The 14,877-nt window shown below is 30.0% G+C and overlaps 2 protein-coding genes across 2 annotated transcripts; one reads left to right on the forward strand and one right to left on the reverse strand.

Annotated features, from left to right (window-relative positions):
* Positions 1-4,473: 4,473 nt before the first annotated feature.
* On the forward strand, positions 4,474-9,615 carry LOC139768584 (uncharacterized). Its single transcript, XM_071698910.1, has 6 exons — positions 4,474-4,621; positions 5,619-5,775; positions 5,963-6,045; positions 8,152-8,366; positions 8,722-8,743; positions 9,157-9,615. The coding sequence occupies exons 1-6, from the start codon at positions 4,474-4,476 to the stop codon at positions 9,264-9,266; spliced, it is 735 nt and encodes a 244-aa protein (XP_071555011.1). The 3' UTR covers positions 9,267-9,615.
* Positions 9,616-9,830: 215 nt separating this feature from the next.
* Positions 9,831-12,061, reverse strand: LOC139768585 (uncharacterized). Its single transcript, XM_071698912.1, has 2 exons — positions 11,561-12,061; positions 9,831-10,797 (listed from the first exon to the last, which is right to left on the reverse strand). Exons 1-2 carry the CDS (start codon positions 11,860-11,862, stop codon positions 9,831-9,833), a joined length of 1,269 nt encoding a protein of 422 aa, XP_071555013.1. The 5' UTR covers positions 11,863-12,061.
* Positions 12,062-14,877: the final 2,816 nt, after the last annotated feature.

Here is a 14,877-nt window from a genome sequence, read left to right on the forward strand (position 1 = left end):
TATTTATAAATATTTATTTAATCATATTTACAATTTTTATATTTATAACTTTTAAATATGCATATATATATATATATATATATATATATATATATATATGCATATTAAAAAAATATATATATATATATATTTATTTATAAATGTAAAAATTATAAATAAAATGAAATAAATATTTATAAACACTAATTCAGGAAGGAAAGGATTTAGGAGTAGAGAGAGCTATGCATAAATAAAATATAGATATTAATTGTTACTATATTATTTATTGAAGATTATTTTTGGTAATAATATATATGTTGATGCCCGATATATTTTTTTCTTCACCAGCTCCGCCTCTTCCTCTACCTCTGCCTCTGCCTCTGCCTCTGCCTCTGCCTCTGCCTCTTCCTCTTCCTCGGCCTCTACCTCTTTCTCGCATCGCGATAAAACAAGACAAAGAAAAGGAAATGTGTGTGTGTGTGTGTGTGTGTGTGTGTGTGCAGCGTAACATATGTCTTAGATCTTAGATTGTTATCTATACGAATTTATTATATATATATATATATATATATATATTAGGGTGGTCCTTATATATTGTATTTACTCGACAAAAAAATTTTGTTTAACATTTTTTTTGCGGCACCCCCTAGAATGTTTCCAATTCGCAAAAAAAATAATTCCTGCCAAAACTCAGCTCGATTGGATAACGGAAACCCGTGCCCCCGGATTTTTAAACATTTGAGTTCTCTTGTATTAAACTGTTTATTCCATTAACATTGGTTTTTAAAGCGTATTTTCCACAAAAATCCGGCCTAAAGCACTTTTCTTTTTTTAATATGTGTGTCTTGCTTTTCTGCATCGTTTGAGACCTTATACGTCTCATTTAAACAATTAGGTAAATTGTTAATAACTAAAAAATAAAAATAAATAGTTATTGCATTTATTGCTTGATCAGCTGGAAAAAATTATGTATGGGCTACAAAAGTTATAGTAGTATGTTTAGAGCCAAAAGAAGAATAAAAATTAAAAGATTTAATGTTTTTATTAAAAACAATCCATTTTTTGTGGCTAACGTTACCTAATAATATTTATACTTAAGTCCTGAAGCTTTTGCGCTTGCGTTCTTTGATCAGAAAGTATCCGCAGATACGAAAAAGTAGATGATTGAAGCTATCAATCCAGAAAAAATATCGACAAATGAAAGTGTTAAGCGCGTAGTTATAAAAGCACACAATATTCCTGAAGTGCTAGAAAAAGATATCGAACATTCGTAACTGCGAAAACAGCTGATTTTTTCGACAGATTTAATATTAGTCGGGATTTTATGCAGACTGGCCCGTCAACCTGGTCAGAAAACAACACTTTTAAAAAAGGTTTTCAAATTGTATCCAAATTAAAAGTTATTAACGATACAGCGGAAAGAGGCGTTAAGTTAATGGAGGATTACAGTAAATTAATTACTAGAAACGAAGATCAAAAACAGTATTTATTACGAGTTGTAAAAGATTACCGCCGCCGCTTCCCTGATTCGACAAAGAAAACCTTATTATTGCAATAAATATTATTAGGTAACGTTAGCCACAAAAAATTGATTGTTTTTAATAAAGACATGAAATCTTTTAATATTTTTTCTTCTTTTAGCTCTAAACATACTATTATAACTTTTGTAGCCCATACATAATTTTTTCCAGCTGATCAAGCAATAAATGCAATAACTATTTATTTTTATTTTTTAGTTATTAACAATTTACCTAATTGTTTAAATGAGACGTATAAGGTCTTAAACGATGCAGAAAAGCAAGACACACATGTTAAAAAAAGAAAAAAGTGCTTTAGGCCGATTTTTGTGGAAAATACGCTTTAAAAACCAATGTTGATGGAATAAATAGTTTAATACAAGAGAACTCAAATGTTTAAAAATTCGGGGGCACGGGTTTCCGTTATCCGATCGAGCTGAGCTTTGGCAGGGATTATTTTTCTGTGAATTAGAAATATTCTGGGGGGTGCCGCAGAATAAATTTAAAAGTCGAAAAATAAGGACCACTTTATATATATATACACATATACATTACAGATATATGTTTTACGCTGTTATATATTATTTATCATACAGGAGAGACCGGGGCTATGTGTCCACACTTTACACTTTTTTCAAGTTTACTAAAAAACTAATAAAGATATTTGACTAAAATATTAATGGTATAACCTTTCAACCTTGCTATTAAATATAAAAACATAATTAGAATCATTGATCGTTTAACATTTTAAAGAGGCGAATTTTTTAAGTGGACAAGTCAAGCGTAGACAGATAGTCCCATATGCGGGGCTATCTGTCCACATTCGAGGGGCTATCTGTCCACATAATATAAAACACATTATTTATATTAATTTTTATACTTATTTATAATATTATTTATTATTAATATATAATATTGAAAAAACTGCCTACTCGTTGGAGTCAGAGAAGTAGCAGGCACTTTGTGTAGATTTTTTGACAAGTTTCCTGCGTAGAGCTGACTTTTCTTGATATACGGTGGCATCAAACTGATTTTGAGTCCGTTGCAAAATCAATGTGATGAGTTTCTTTTGTCCCCTTAATTCTTTAATCTTTTTTTTTATTTGGAGCCTTTACTTTATCTTCGGCAGCGTTTGAAATAGAAAATACTCAATAATTTAAGACAAACTCATATATTTAACTTGACGTGTATTTTTATAACAAAAATTTGGTGACAATTCTTGAATCGCAGAATCAAGTAGTTGCTCATAGGTCACTTTTTTACAGTAGCGAGTGAGAGCCCGAACATTTATTCCAAAGTCTAACGCTGTTGAAAAGATTCTCGCTCAATTTTTATTCTTTTAATCGCTCTAAATATAATTTTATTGGATATGTCTACTTTATTCGTCTTAAGGAAAGTCTTTCTTTTGTAGTTACGCACCATTATCTATTTATAAAAGAACAATTCGTCATTGAAGTGTGGACACATTGCCCCATCAAAAATAGGACAGATAACCCCGACCACGTTTTTCAGTTTTTAACATGTTGCCAATTTTAGATAATGCGGAATTAAGATTTGACGTTTCTCACACCTGATACACAGTAAAAAATTTTGTGTACCAAATGTCAATGAAAGTCCACTCTAAATTTTGTGTTAATATAACTCATTCATTGTGTTACTTGTTGACATTTAGAAATGTTATATCAACATTTTTTACAAGTTATTTTAACATTATTGTAAACATACATTGTAAAAAATGTCGATATAACATTTCTAAATGTCAACAAGTAACACGATGAATGAGTTATTTTAACACAAAATTTAGAGTGGACTTTCATTGACATTAAATTTTTTACTGTGTAACTATTATATATATTAATTGATAATTTTATGAATTGCTTACTTTAATTTGAGTTGAACTACTGTCGCACAGCAAATTTTTCGAACGTCGAAAAATGTTAATAATTCTTTTCGCTTTTTAGGCCAGTCATATTAGACATCGAATCGTACAATTAATCTTCCCAGGTTGCAACCACCATGAATCGCTTTGATTTGAGGTGTTATATTGGGATTTATTTTGCTTCGCAAAATTAACGCGGAATAAAAAGTTATTAACAATATTATCAACAAAAAACGCGATTTGTTAAATTTTTTCTCAAATATCTCGAAAACTAAGCAAAATAGGGTAACTAACTATACGTACCTTTTTTGAATAGAGCGTAAAATTATCTACAATAATGATCTGAACAACATTGATCGTCAAGTCAGTCGTTTAGCTTGCACGCGCCGTCAAAGTCCGAGACTCGGATCCCAAAAACCCTTAATTTCATCGTTTTCTTGATGTTGCGCCGGTGATTTTTTTCCGTCATTTAAAATGGACTTAAAAATCACCAAAAAATCACATATCATCTGAGAACTACAAAGAATACTTTTCATGGTGCAACCAATTTTTTAGACCCTTTTTCTTTAGTTTGTAGCTATGGCAAAAAATTTTGATTTTTTGAATAGTTTTAGTTTTTCGCTGTTTTCAGGCCTTAGAATTTATTTGAGACGAATTTTAAGGCTATCGCACACAAAATGGCATAGCTGCATGTACATAGCATAAGACTTTCTGAACCAATGAGCATCGAGATAATTGATTTACGTCACATACTATAAGCATAAGCATACGCATGTGCATAGAAATGAAATTTCTATGCATATGATTTATGTACAGCCAATCAAATGACAAACGACTTCCACCTGTCATATTTATATGTCAATGCATAAAGATAATAAATTAAAGATTGTTATTAAAATAGTAATTAAAATGGAAGATCATAATAATTATTATTCTAATCGAGGAGAAAATGGAGAAAATGAAGAAAATGAAAGCAGAATGATAAATACCCAGGTAGCAAGCACTCGTCATTTTGACGTCAAATGACGTCAAAAGACGTCAAAATGACAGACTTTTGACGTCAATTGACGTCAAAATGACGAGTCTTGCTACCTGGGTATGATTTCTTCGAGAGATGAAGATTCGTTATTAGTGGATCTTGTGAAAAGTTATCCCCATATTTATGATAAAAGATCAAAAGATTTTAAAGATATTTTTAAAAAAAATAACTCATGGAAAGAAATAGGAGAAGTTTTACAGATGTCAGGTATCAAAACGCATTTTTTATATCAGTATTGTGTATAGTCACATAACCTCTTTCATGTTTTTATGTTTTTTAATAAATAAATATAAAAATATAAATATATAAGTATATATATATTTAAAAACATGACAATGTATTGACTGTATGTTTTTGACAGATTTTGCTATAATAATATGTATATGTATATATGTATAATGTATATTGTATATATGTATATTATTTCGGCGCTTATTTTGGACTTAAACGAATTCTTTCGCTCCCAGTTGTCCAATCCATCCTAAATGGCTGAAAAAAGATACCCTCTAAGGTCGAGTTCTATAGCTCAATTTTAAAGAGTGCCACCGCCCATTAATACGTACAATCTACTTTAAAAAATCATATTTTCCATAAATAAAAATTATAAATAATAATAATAATAATTATTATTTTATAATAATAATAATTATTATTATTTATAATTATTATTATTATTTATTTATTATTATAAATGTATTTTTATTTTGAAATGTATTTCTTAGGTATAAGTATTAATTATAAATGTTCGTGTCGTGATCGCAAGAGCGAGGGCGTCGAAAAGTTCCAATGAAAAAAGGATTCGATTAGTCTCGTTTCACTGTCTTTGTTGTAATATTAGAAATAAATATTTACAAGTTCAAAAATTTCAGACCAATCTATAGTTACGACTGAGCCCGGAGTTTCCGATACGCGATCAAAAACTCGCAAAGACGAATTTGCTCGCGTTAAGCGCGGATCTTTATCGCGAACACGCACTGCGCGAACGGATCGCAAATCGCAAAATGATTAATTATAATAATTATAATTATATTAATTATTATTTATTAGAAAAAGTATGCCGAAAATGGACACAATTTCGGTGAAACGAACAAAGGCCATTTAAATAATATCACGATTAATGATTTCACTAAATATTAATTCACGTGATGCAATTTCTAACAATAGATTTAATGGAAAAATTAATTATTGTGTCTTTTAGCTTCAGATTGTCAAACTAGATGGGCGAGGTTGCGCGAGCGATATTCTCGTGAAAAAAAAATACGAGAACTTGAAACTAGAAGTGGCAGTGGAAGTACTACGAGACAACCTTTTCCTTTATACGAACAAATGAATTTTTTGTTCAAATTTGTTAAGAGTAGGAAGTTAGTTTTTCTATGAATTAATATTCTTAATAGCTATCCTAGATAGCACCATTTCCAAAATCGGGACATAAAACATCTTATGTCCCGATTTTGGACATGCGTGCTGTCTGGAATATTATATTTGTTAAAACATTTACATAATACTCTATATTTGAGTGATTAGTGTGATTTAAATTGTTTTATTCAGATCTATAACCAATATATCAAACTTGACGTCCAAAAAATCATTACATCCAATCCAGACGAATGAGTCAACATCAGAAAAGTCAGGTGAGTTTATTTTATTTTCTTTATTTTCTTTGTGTAAATTATAATTATATTATGATCTTTTATTATAATTTTAATTACTGTCTTTAATTTATTATCATTAATTTATTATCTTTAGTGCACTCTATACTAAATAATACAAAAAGAAAAGTTAGGTGAGTTTATTTTATTTTCTTCATTTCCTCTTCATTTAAATTATAATTATTATGATTTTCTATTATGATTTTAATTATTGTCTTTAATTTATTATTATTAATTTATTATCTTCAATGCAGTCTACACTAAATAATATAATATGGATAAATATACGATATGATGGAACTATAGTTTGTCATTTAATTGCTGGCTGTAGCATAGACCATATGCATAGAAATTTCGTTCTTATGGATTCTTTCAATATGCATATGCATATTCTTATGCTTATGCTGTATGTTTTATGTAAATCAAGACGCTCCGGTCCAATGAACCGATAAACGTTTTTCGGTTTTTTAGTTTTCACATAATATATAACATAATTTTCTGGTTTCCTTTAATAAGTTTGATCAGTTTAAATTCAAATCATTTTTTTGACCTGATATTATCATAAACATCTTAATTATTTAGAGTGTATTTCCAATTTCTACAGTACAAGCTTAAAAATATTAATTAGAATGAAAATGACAATGTCAATGCGACAAAGTCGAGCGGTCTCACGGACCGGAGTGTGGCGAATTCAAAAATAACCCAAATAGCACCATGTCTAAAATCTGATAAGACACCTTAAAGACGTCATATCGTATTTTAGACATCATATTGTAAGACGTCTAGAAAATGTCTTAAAGATGTCTTTAAGACTTCTTATGTCCTGATTTTAGACATGCGTGTTAATTGTCTGGGAAGTGTGGCTAGATAGGGTAAATTCTCGACGCTCATTGGTCATATTTAATAGACAGCTAAAATAATATTGTATTTATTTATAAAATATTGTGTTATTACTTTAAATTATATAATTGTAATTGCAGAATCCTCAAATATATCAAGAAATCAGATCCAATCAAGTAACGAGGAAAATATAGTAAACAGATCTAAACTAATATTAAACAAATCTGAACTAATATTAAAAACTGTGAATGCATCAGCAACAAAAACTTCTACAAATTCATCGCTACCGTCTGCATCCTACTCTCCTTCTCCCTCAGTTCTCCCATCTTGCTCAAATAATAGTGATAATTGTTTCCAGAGAAATATGGCAAAGGAACCAGATAAGCATAGTAAACTAACTCAGACCATTTCCTATAAATCCTGAATCTGCAAATATAACAAGTATATACTCTGTTCAGTGAGATATCGCCCAGCGACCTCTTACTGAACAGAATATAGTTCAATCTTTATTTTCAGAATTATGCACACTTTTATATATAAGAAAAACTATAGGTACAAACTTCTAGGGATGGTAGAGGGGATTGAAACAAACATTTTTTGCTTATAAAGTAGTAGTTGCGGAAATGCTTCCTTTTCCCTTAAACAGTAGGTAAATGGTGACGATTGAAACACAAAACGGCTATATCAAAACGTTTTATTTGACTTAAATGCGGTTATTTTCTGGCGGGTAAGGCATTTACGATTCCGCGTGTACAAATACCGTAATTCCAAAGAAATAGGCAAAAATTTCCATTCGTAAAGGTAAGCTTGTAACGCAGTATACAGTATGTACACAGTAGGTATACGAAAGGAAATTTCTGCTTATTTTTTTGGAATTGCTGTATGTAATTGTACACACGGAGTTTTAAATGCCTTAACGACCAGAAAATAACTGTGTTCGAATCAAATAAAACGTTTTGGTATAGCTGTTTTGTGTTCCAATCGTCACCATTTACCTATAGTGTCTAAGGAAAAAGGAAGCCGACCACTTTATAAGCAAAAAATGTTTGTTTCAATCCCCTCTACCAACTCTAAAAGTTTGTACCTATAGTTTCTCTTCACCCTGTATAACACTGAAGACAAATTAATATTGATTCTCTTTATTTTCTTCTTTAGAATCATTTGATAACGATGATGATTTTTATACATCGCATACTCCAGATGTAACAAATGATTACAATGAAATATTTCCTCTATTAAATTGTTCAGAAACATTAACAAAGAACAAAGCAATTTCTCCGGCAGCAAGATCTCCACCTAACAGAAAGATTTTATCTCAACTTGATCGAAAATCAGTATTGCCAGCACTGTCTCTTGATCCTTCCTCAAGCATGTTATCTGATGCACCAAATAGGTTTACGAAAAAAATTAAACGTACATCTTCACCAGATAAGATAGAACAGTCTTTCTTAAAATTATCATCAGTGCCCAGATAGCAATGCCTGATGATCAGATTTCATCACGTCATGATCTTCTGATATTGATCGAAATGTGATGTATGTCTTGTGATCATATTGTGATGATACACATCATGAGTACAAGTTAACATGTATATGAGGAAATATATGAGCTCAGATATTGACGTTACTTAGCCAACTCATGATAATCACATGCTGACCCTGGTGGAAATAATTTTACAACAATTACCGCGAGCGCTAGTACCGCACGCTGCCGCGACGCGGCTATACCACGCGTCACTTTCTCGTAATCAAAAATCATCACGCGCTAGTATAAGAGGCGTGCTTGTGAGAAGCCTAATTACAATGTTCTTTGATGCAGATCAGCTTAAGTGATACCTCTGGTATCACATAGTGCAGAGGTCTGCGAAGCAATTTTTGATAAATTGTTGGATATGTCTTACTTATTTATTTACATGTTTTTAAATAATTTTATTAAGTATGAAATATTTAAAATTGTTGTCATTTCTTGAGCTTTATATGCACACAATATGCAGTATTTCATTGAACATTTATGTGTTCATTATGTCACTATTTTGTAAACTTTTATAGATTTCATAACATGTCTGCATTCTGAGCAACATATGAGCCCGCATCTGTGTCTATTCTTGCCATCATGTTTTTAATAAACGTGAGTACAATATGTACTCAGAACGAACACATTTTGCTATCTGGGTGGTTTCAACGCATTTAGAAAACAAAAAAACTCAAAATATAGCCAAAACTCAAGATATAGCACCCTTTGATGTAATTATAGATGAAGATGACATTTTTGCAAAAGCAGTTGCATGTCAATTAAGAAAAATGTCGGAACCTCAAAAATCTCAACTGAAGGGTCAGATAATGAAAATATTGTATAATCTGTGATACCAAGAATTTTATAAATCATCGGAAGAATTATCGGTGTTTCTCGATCGTGTTATTTTTTTTTCTTTTCCTCACGAGGGTGCGATTATTATTGTTCCGTGTTTTCTTACGGTTTATAATATATATAATACCTTAATTAATTAATATAGCGTACATTTCCGAAATTAATTAAAGCCGAAAATCCGAGGACGATACGAAAACTTTGACGGCATAACTACTATTTTTGGATTATAAATGTTATCGCATAAAGTTCGCGCGCTCACGTTCTTAATTATTTGTTTTACTAGTTTATCGTTTATTATTCATCTTTATAGCTCAGGTGATATATTGACTTCTACATCTGATATAGTTATCACAGATGCGCAGCAGCGGAGTTGTAACGTTGTAACGTTGAAAGTAAAATAAACATATAAAATTTAAATTATATATTAGTAACGTTTGAAATAATTATTTTAGAAAATAATTGTTGCGCGAAATATATGTTACATATTGTATACATAATATATTTTATGTTTATGTAATAAAATAAAGTTCAAATAAAACAGGGGTTTATCGAATACATTTTTATTGTATATCTTTGTTATATCCTCTATGAATATACTCCATTTGCCATGGTACCTCACCTTGTGGTGATAACAAATACTCAGATAGGGTGTCTCTTTGAATATAAGCTTCTCTTACCGCTCTATGTATATTAGTAGGTCGCAAATTATTTACATTATCCAAACTAGACCTCCATGCACCTTGTGCAACATCGCTGTCAACATAATTTGGAGGACAATAAATGTTTTCGCTTGTTACATTATTATTTTCTGTCATTAGAAAATTATGCAAATTTATGGCAGCCATTATTATTGCATCTACATGTTCTGGATTTAAACATATACTACGTTGAAAAATTCTCCACCGTGAAACCAGAATTCCAAATGCATTCTCAATAATACGTCTAGCTCTTGATAACCGGTAGTTAAAAACATATTTTTTCTCAGTCAAAAACTGTCCAGGGTAAGGTCGCATTATTCGTTTTGATAAAGGAAATGCCTCATCAGCAACAAAATAATAAGGCATTTCTATATCTGATAGAGGTAATTTACAATTTGCTACAGGTATATTAAGATCGTTACTGTTCAAACGCTTTCCAAATTCGGATTGTGTAAATATTCCACCATCACTTGCGCTGCCATATGCACCGCAGTCTACTATAGTAAATTTATATTGATGATCGCAGGCAGCTAATAACACAATACTAAAGGTTTTTTTATAGTTAAAGTATAAACTACCAGAATTTGGAGGTGCTTGGATAACAAAATGTTTTCCATCGATCGCGCCGATACAATTAGGAAAATTCCAATCCTTCCAAAATCCAGCAGCTATTTTCTTCCAGTCTTCTTCTTTAGGTGGTTTCAGATACATGGGACTTAAAACTTTTATTATTGCCGGGCATGTTTCTTTAATAATTTTGTACACAGTTGATTCACCTATTCGATGTGCAAATGCAATCGAGGATATTTGATCTCCTGTCGCAAGAAATCTAAATAAAAACAAAATTATATAATATAATAATATATTATTATATTATATATATATATATATTATATATATAATATGTTATATACATATATAACATATATTATTATCATATTATTATATAATATAATAATATATTATTATATTATATAATTTTGTTTTTCTAGAAATCTAAATAAAAACAAAATTATATAATATAATAATATATTATTATATTATATATATATATATTATATATATAATATGTTATATACATATATAACATATATTATTATCATATTATTATATAATATAATAATATTATTATATTATATAATTTTGTTTTTATTTAGATTTCTTGCGACAAGAGATCAAATATTATTATATTATATATATATATATATATATTATATATATAATATGTTATATACATATATAACATATATTATTATCATATTATTATATAATATAATATTGTGTAATAATATTCATAAATAATTATTAATTATTAGGTATATACTTATTATTATATTATAATAATATATTAATTATTTTTATATTTTTTATTTAATATTTATAATAATATTATTTTTGCATTTATTATATTATTATGTTATATACATAATATATATACATATATATCTATATGTATATAATATTTATATTTATTATCATTATTATTACCTACATTTGTTATACATATTTTATATTATATTATATTATATATTACATTTTTATTTTTATTTCTTATTATATTTACAATAAGAATTTAAAGCATTTATAAATACCTAAGCGTAATAATAAGCCGCTGTTCTGCCGGTAATGCTCTCCAATTTCTCTTCTCTAGATGAGGTCGCATTATATCTAATAATTTATTAAAAGTAAGGAGATTCATCCTTGTGTATTTAAAAAACATGATCGCGTCTTCTTTCAATTCTTGAAAAAGATGTTGGAAATCACCAAATTGTGGTCGACGTCTGTATATGGGTCGTACCCATAATCGTTTCTTCTTAAATTGTTTGCGCCTTCGCAAAAGTACATAACTTGCAGCTATTAGCACAGCGTAAATTATCCAGTCATCCGTGTCCATTTTGACAAATTTGACACATATTAATATTTCGGTTAGGAATATATGTCAATTATTTTTTCTCAATTCTGATTGGCCAAAACTTATGTCTATGCACATTTGTGTAGGTTGCATATCTATGCCATGCTTATGCTATGTTATGTCTATGTTCTATGCATTTTGTGTGCGATAGCCTTTATCGTATGCATCTTGTTGTGGACGAAATTTGCAACAAAAAAGGACCCTTGTTTTTTTTTCGTACGATGAACGCTGATTTTTTTATTGACGCGCAAAGTTATCCAATATTGCGCACAAGTCAGATAACGCTTAACTTTGCGCGTCAATAAAAAAATCAGTGTTCATCGTACGAAAAAAAACAAGGGTCCTTTTTTGAATATTATGCATACAATAATAAAGATTGAGAGAGAGAGAGAGAGAGAGAGAGAGAGAGAGAGAGAGAGAGAGAGAGAGAGAGAGAGAGAGAGAGAGAGAGAGAGAGAGAGAGAGAGAGAGAGAGAGAGAGAGAGAGAGAGAGAGAGAGAGAGAGAGAGAGAGAGAGAGAGAGAGAGAGAGAGAGAGAGAGAGAGAGAGAGAGAGAGAGAGAGAGAGAGAGAGATTTGATACCTGTGAATAATGAAAATAACATCCTTTCACTTCAGCGGATATGATAAGACCGTTAAAAAAGCTTTTTGAAAAGCAAATTCAAAATCGGTCATTACTGTTCGTGGACGCAATGACGTGCTAATTTATTGAATACATATTCTAATATTGGTTTATAATCTGTATATTTCCTTCGTTCCATGATAACCCACGCAAAAGGTATTTTCTAGAATAGAAAAATATGTAAAAAAAAATAATAATTTCTATGTTTAGAATCATTGTTACAACTTTTTAAATAGATATTATATTAATAAATTTTAAATAACTTACATGATTAAATTTTCGAGCCATTATAATGTAAAAAATTGTCGTGTTTTATTAACAGTTGTATTTTTATTTTTATTTTCTAATAAAATAGAAGCAGTTTTAAACGTAGCGTCTGCAGCAAATATTTCTTCAGTAGTGCCCGTTTTGCATAAAGTCCGAATAAAAGCTCGATCAAATATTACCAAATGCGTTTTGCTACGATCTTCGGATTTTACAGTTTTAATACTTAGAAAATATTTTTTGTTATACTTCATTAAGTGTTTCCATTCTTTACTTTTTAACGTTTGCGAAATCTCGCAATGATACAGGACATACAAGTCTTACATGTTTTCTCCATCGTACCATTGATCTTTTTACGCTTTGAAAAAGTACTAAAGGAGATACAATTTTCTATCTAAAAATATGGTTGTATTAGAAAAGAGCGTTTAATAAGAAAAAATAATTTAATTATATTAAAAGATGTTAAAAAACTTGGGTGTGTGTGTGTGTGTGTGTGTGTGCGTGTGTGTGTGCGCTATGCACTTACTCCTTGCTCACATCATCATATACATCTTTTATATTTCGGAAATCGTTCTGAACGTTGTGTTTTAAAGTTTTTTTGAATAACCGTATATCTTTTGCATGGTTATCAGCTGGATGATCGTGTCTCTTTGTTTGTCGAAATCTATTATTTTTTAATTTTCTTCGTCCACCACATCTTTTCCTTTTCTCTTTACATGACAGATATCTATATTTAATGATTAAAAAACGAATTACACATTTTAAATTTTTTTAAAGGTCGAATAATGTAATATTAAAGTAAAACGAAATGTTATACATACATGGTGGTTGCCATGTATGACTCAGGTACATTTGGTACAGGTACATTTTAACACTGCGACTTACTGGTCTGTAATGCTCCGTAAGTAAGAATTTGTGATTGTAATTTTAATACTGATACATTGCGTTTTTTAACATATTGCGACTCCGATTCACGGTTTAGAAAGGACAATCGAATCTCTCTTTTCTACCTAGTCTTCCAACCTGAGAGTAAACGTCGAAGATGCGATCGATTTGGAGCATTTGCATATCGGCATATCCTGACAGACTATAACCAAACATTCGTATGAATTTTATTTTATTGATTTGACTGCGCTTTTCTACTGATTGACACATTTTATCGCGATTGACTGTAATTTATCGTCTGAAATTTTCATGTATTATTTTCATTTTTACGCTGAAGATGACACAAAAAGTGTCGAAACGTCCGAATTTGTATTAAGGGGTTTTATATACAGTTAGAATTTTCAAAAATTCGAATTTTGGTTTATTGCATTTTCGTAATGTACATGTATTCAAGTATATACTCTGAAAATTTCAAGTCAATCCGACAAATATTCTCGAAGTTACACGCATATTTGTAAAGACGCCTCAGAGCGTTTAAAAGCAGATAGCAGAGACCCGAGCGACAGCATCAAATTGAACTTTTAGAAGCTGCCGAAGGATCAGAGGGCTTACTGTATGGGCCTGGAATAGACGACTCGATGTAAGTTGAAAAAAAATTTTTTTACTACATATAAAGTGCTCTTGAAACTTTTAAACGCGTTTATCTCAAAACTGTGTTTTCAAAGTCGGTGACCAAGATTTCTCGGAAACACTGAACCGATCGGGCTCAAATTTTTACACAAGCTTTATAAATATATTTTTTAGTAATTGATCGAAGGATTTTACTCCTTGATAAATATTTTCCATTTTATAAACAATTTAAAGCCAAAATTTATAGCAAAAATCGAAATTTTTTGTTTAAGAAGCCGCCATTTTTGTTAAAATTAATATTTTGCTTATTTCTTCGATTAAATACTAGATAATATATTATATTAACGAAATCTTTTTGATTTTTTGATTTCAGATGATTCAGTCCAGAGATAGAGTGGTCACCGCAAGACACCTTTTTTTAGAGATGCTCCCGGACGTCGGCTATAGCGGTCTGAAAAATCATTATTTTTAAACAAAAAAATTTGAGATTATACTTAGAAGTGACTACAATAAGTGTGTAAAATTTTGTGTTTTTAAATTAAAATCCCTTTCCAGGATAAATTCTTAAAAAATCGCTTTTTTCGGCCACCTAACTGT

This window comes from Temnothorax nylanderi, unplaced genomic scaffold (genome assembly GCF_030848795.1).
Source record: "Temnothorax nylanderi isolate EJ_2023f unplaced genomic scaffold, tnyl_v1.0 TNYL_tig0017_pilon, whole genome shotgun sequence".
Classification (NCBI taxonomy): domain Eukaryota; kingdom Metazoa; phylum Arthropoda; class Insecta; order Hymenoptera; family Formicidae; genus Temnothorax; species Temnothorax nylanderi.

What these genes read in the sequence shown, in the direction of transcription:
- LOC139768584 (XM_071698910.1), top strand. Translation starts at nt 4,474, where the DNA reads ATGATTTCTTCGAGAGATGAAGATTCGTTATTAGTGGATCTTGTGAAA. An exon ending in CTTTCTTAAAATTATCATCA is followed by an intron (nt 8,367 to 8,721) that starts GTGCCCAGATAG and finishes TCTTTGATGCAG; the next exon opens with ATCAGCTTAAGTGATACCTC. An exon ending in CAGCTTAAGTGATACCTCTG is followed by an intron (nt 8,744 to 9,156) that starts GTATCACATAGT and finishes ATGTAATTATAG; the next exon opens with ATGAAGATGACATTTTTGCA.
- LOC139768585 (XM_071698912.1), bottom strand. Translation starts at nt 11,862, where the DNA reads ATGGACACGGATGACTGGATAATTTACGCTGTGCTAATAGCTGCAAGT. An exon ending in CGGCTTATTATTACGCTTAG is followed by an intron (nt 10,798 to 11,560) that starts GTATTTATAAAT and finishes GTTTTTATTTAG; the next exon opens with ATTTCTTGCGACAGGAGATC.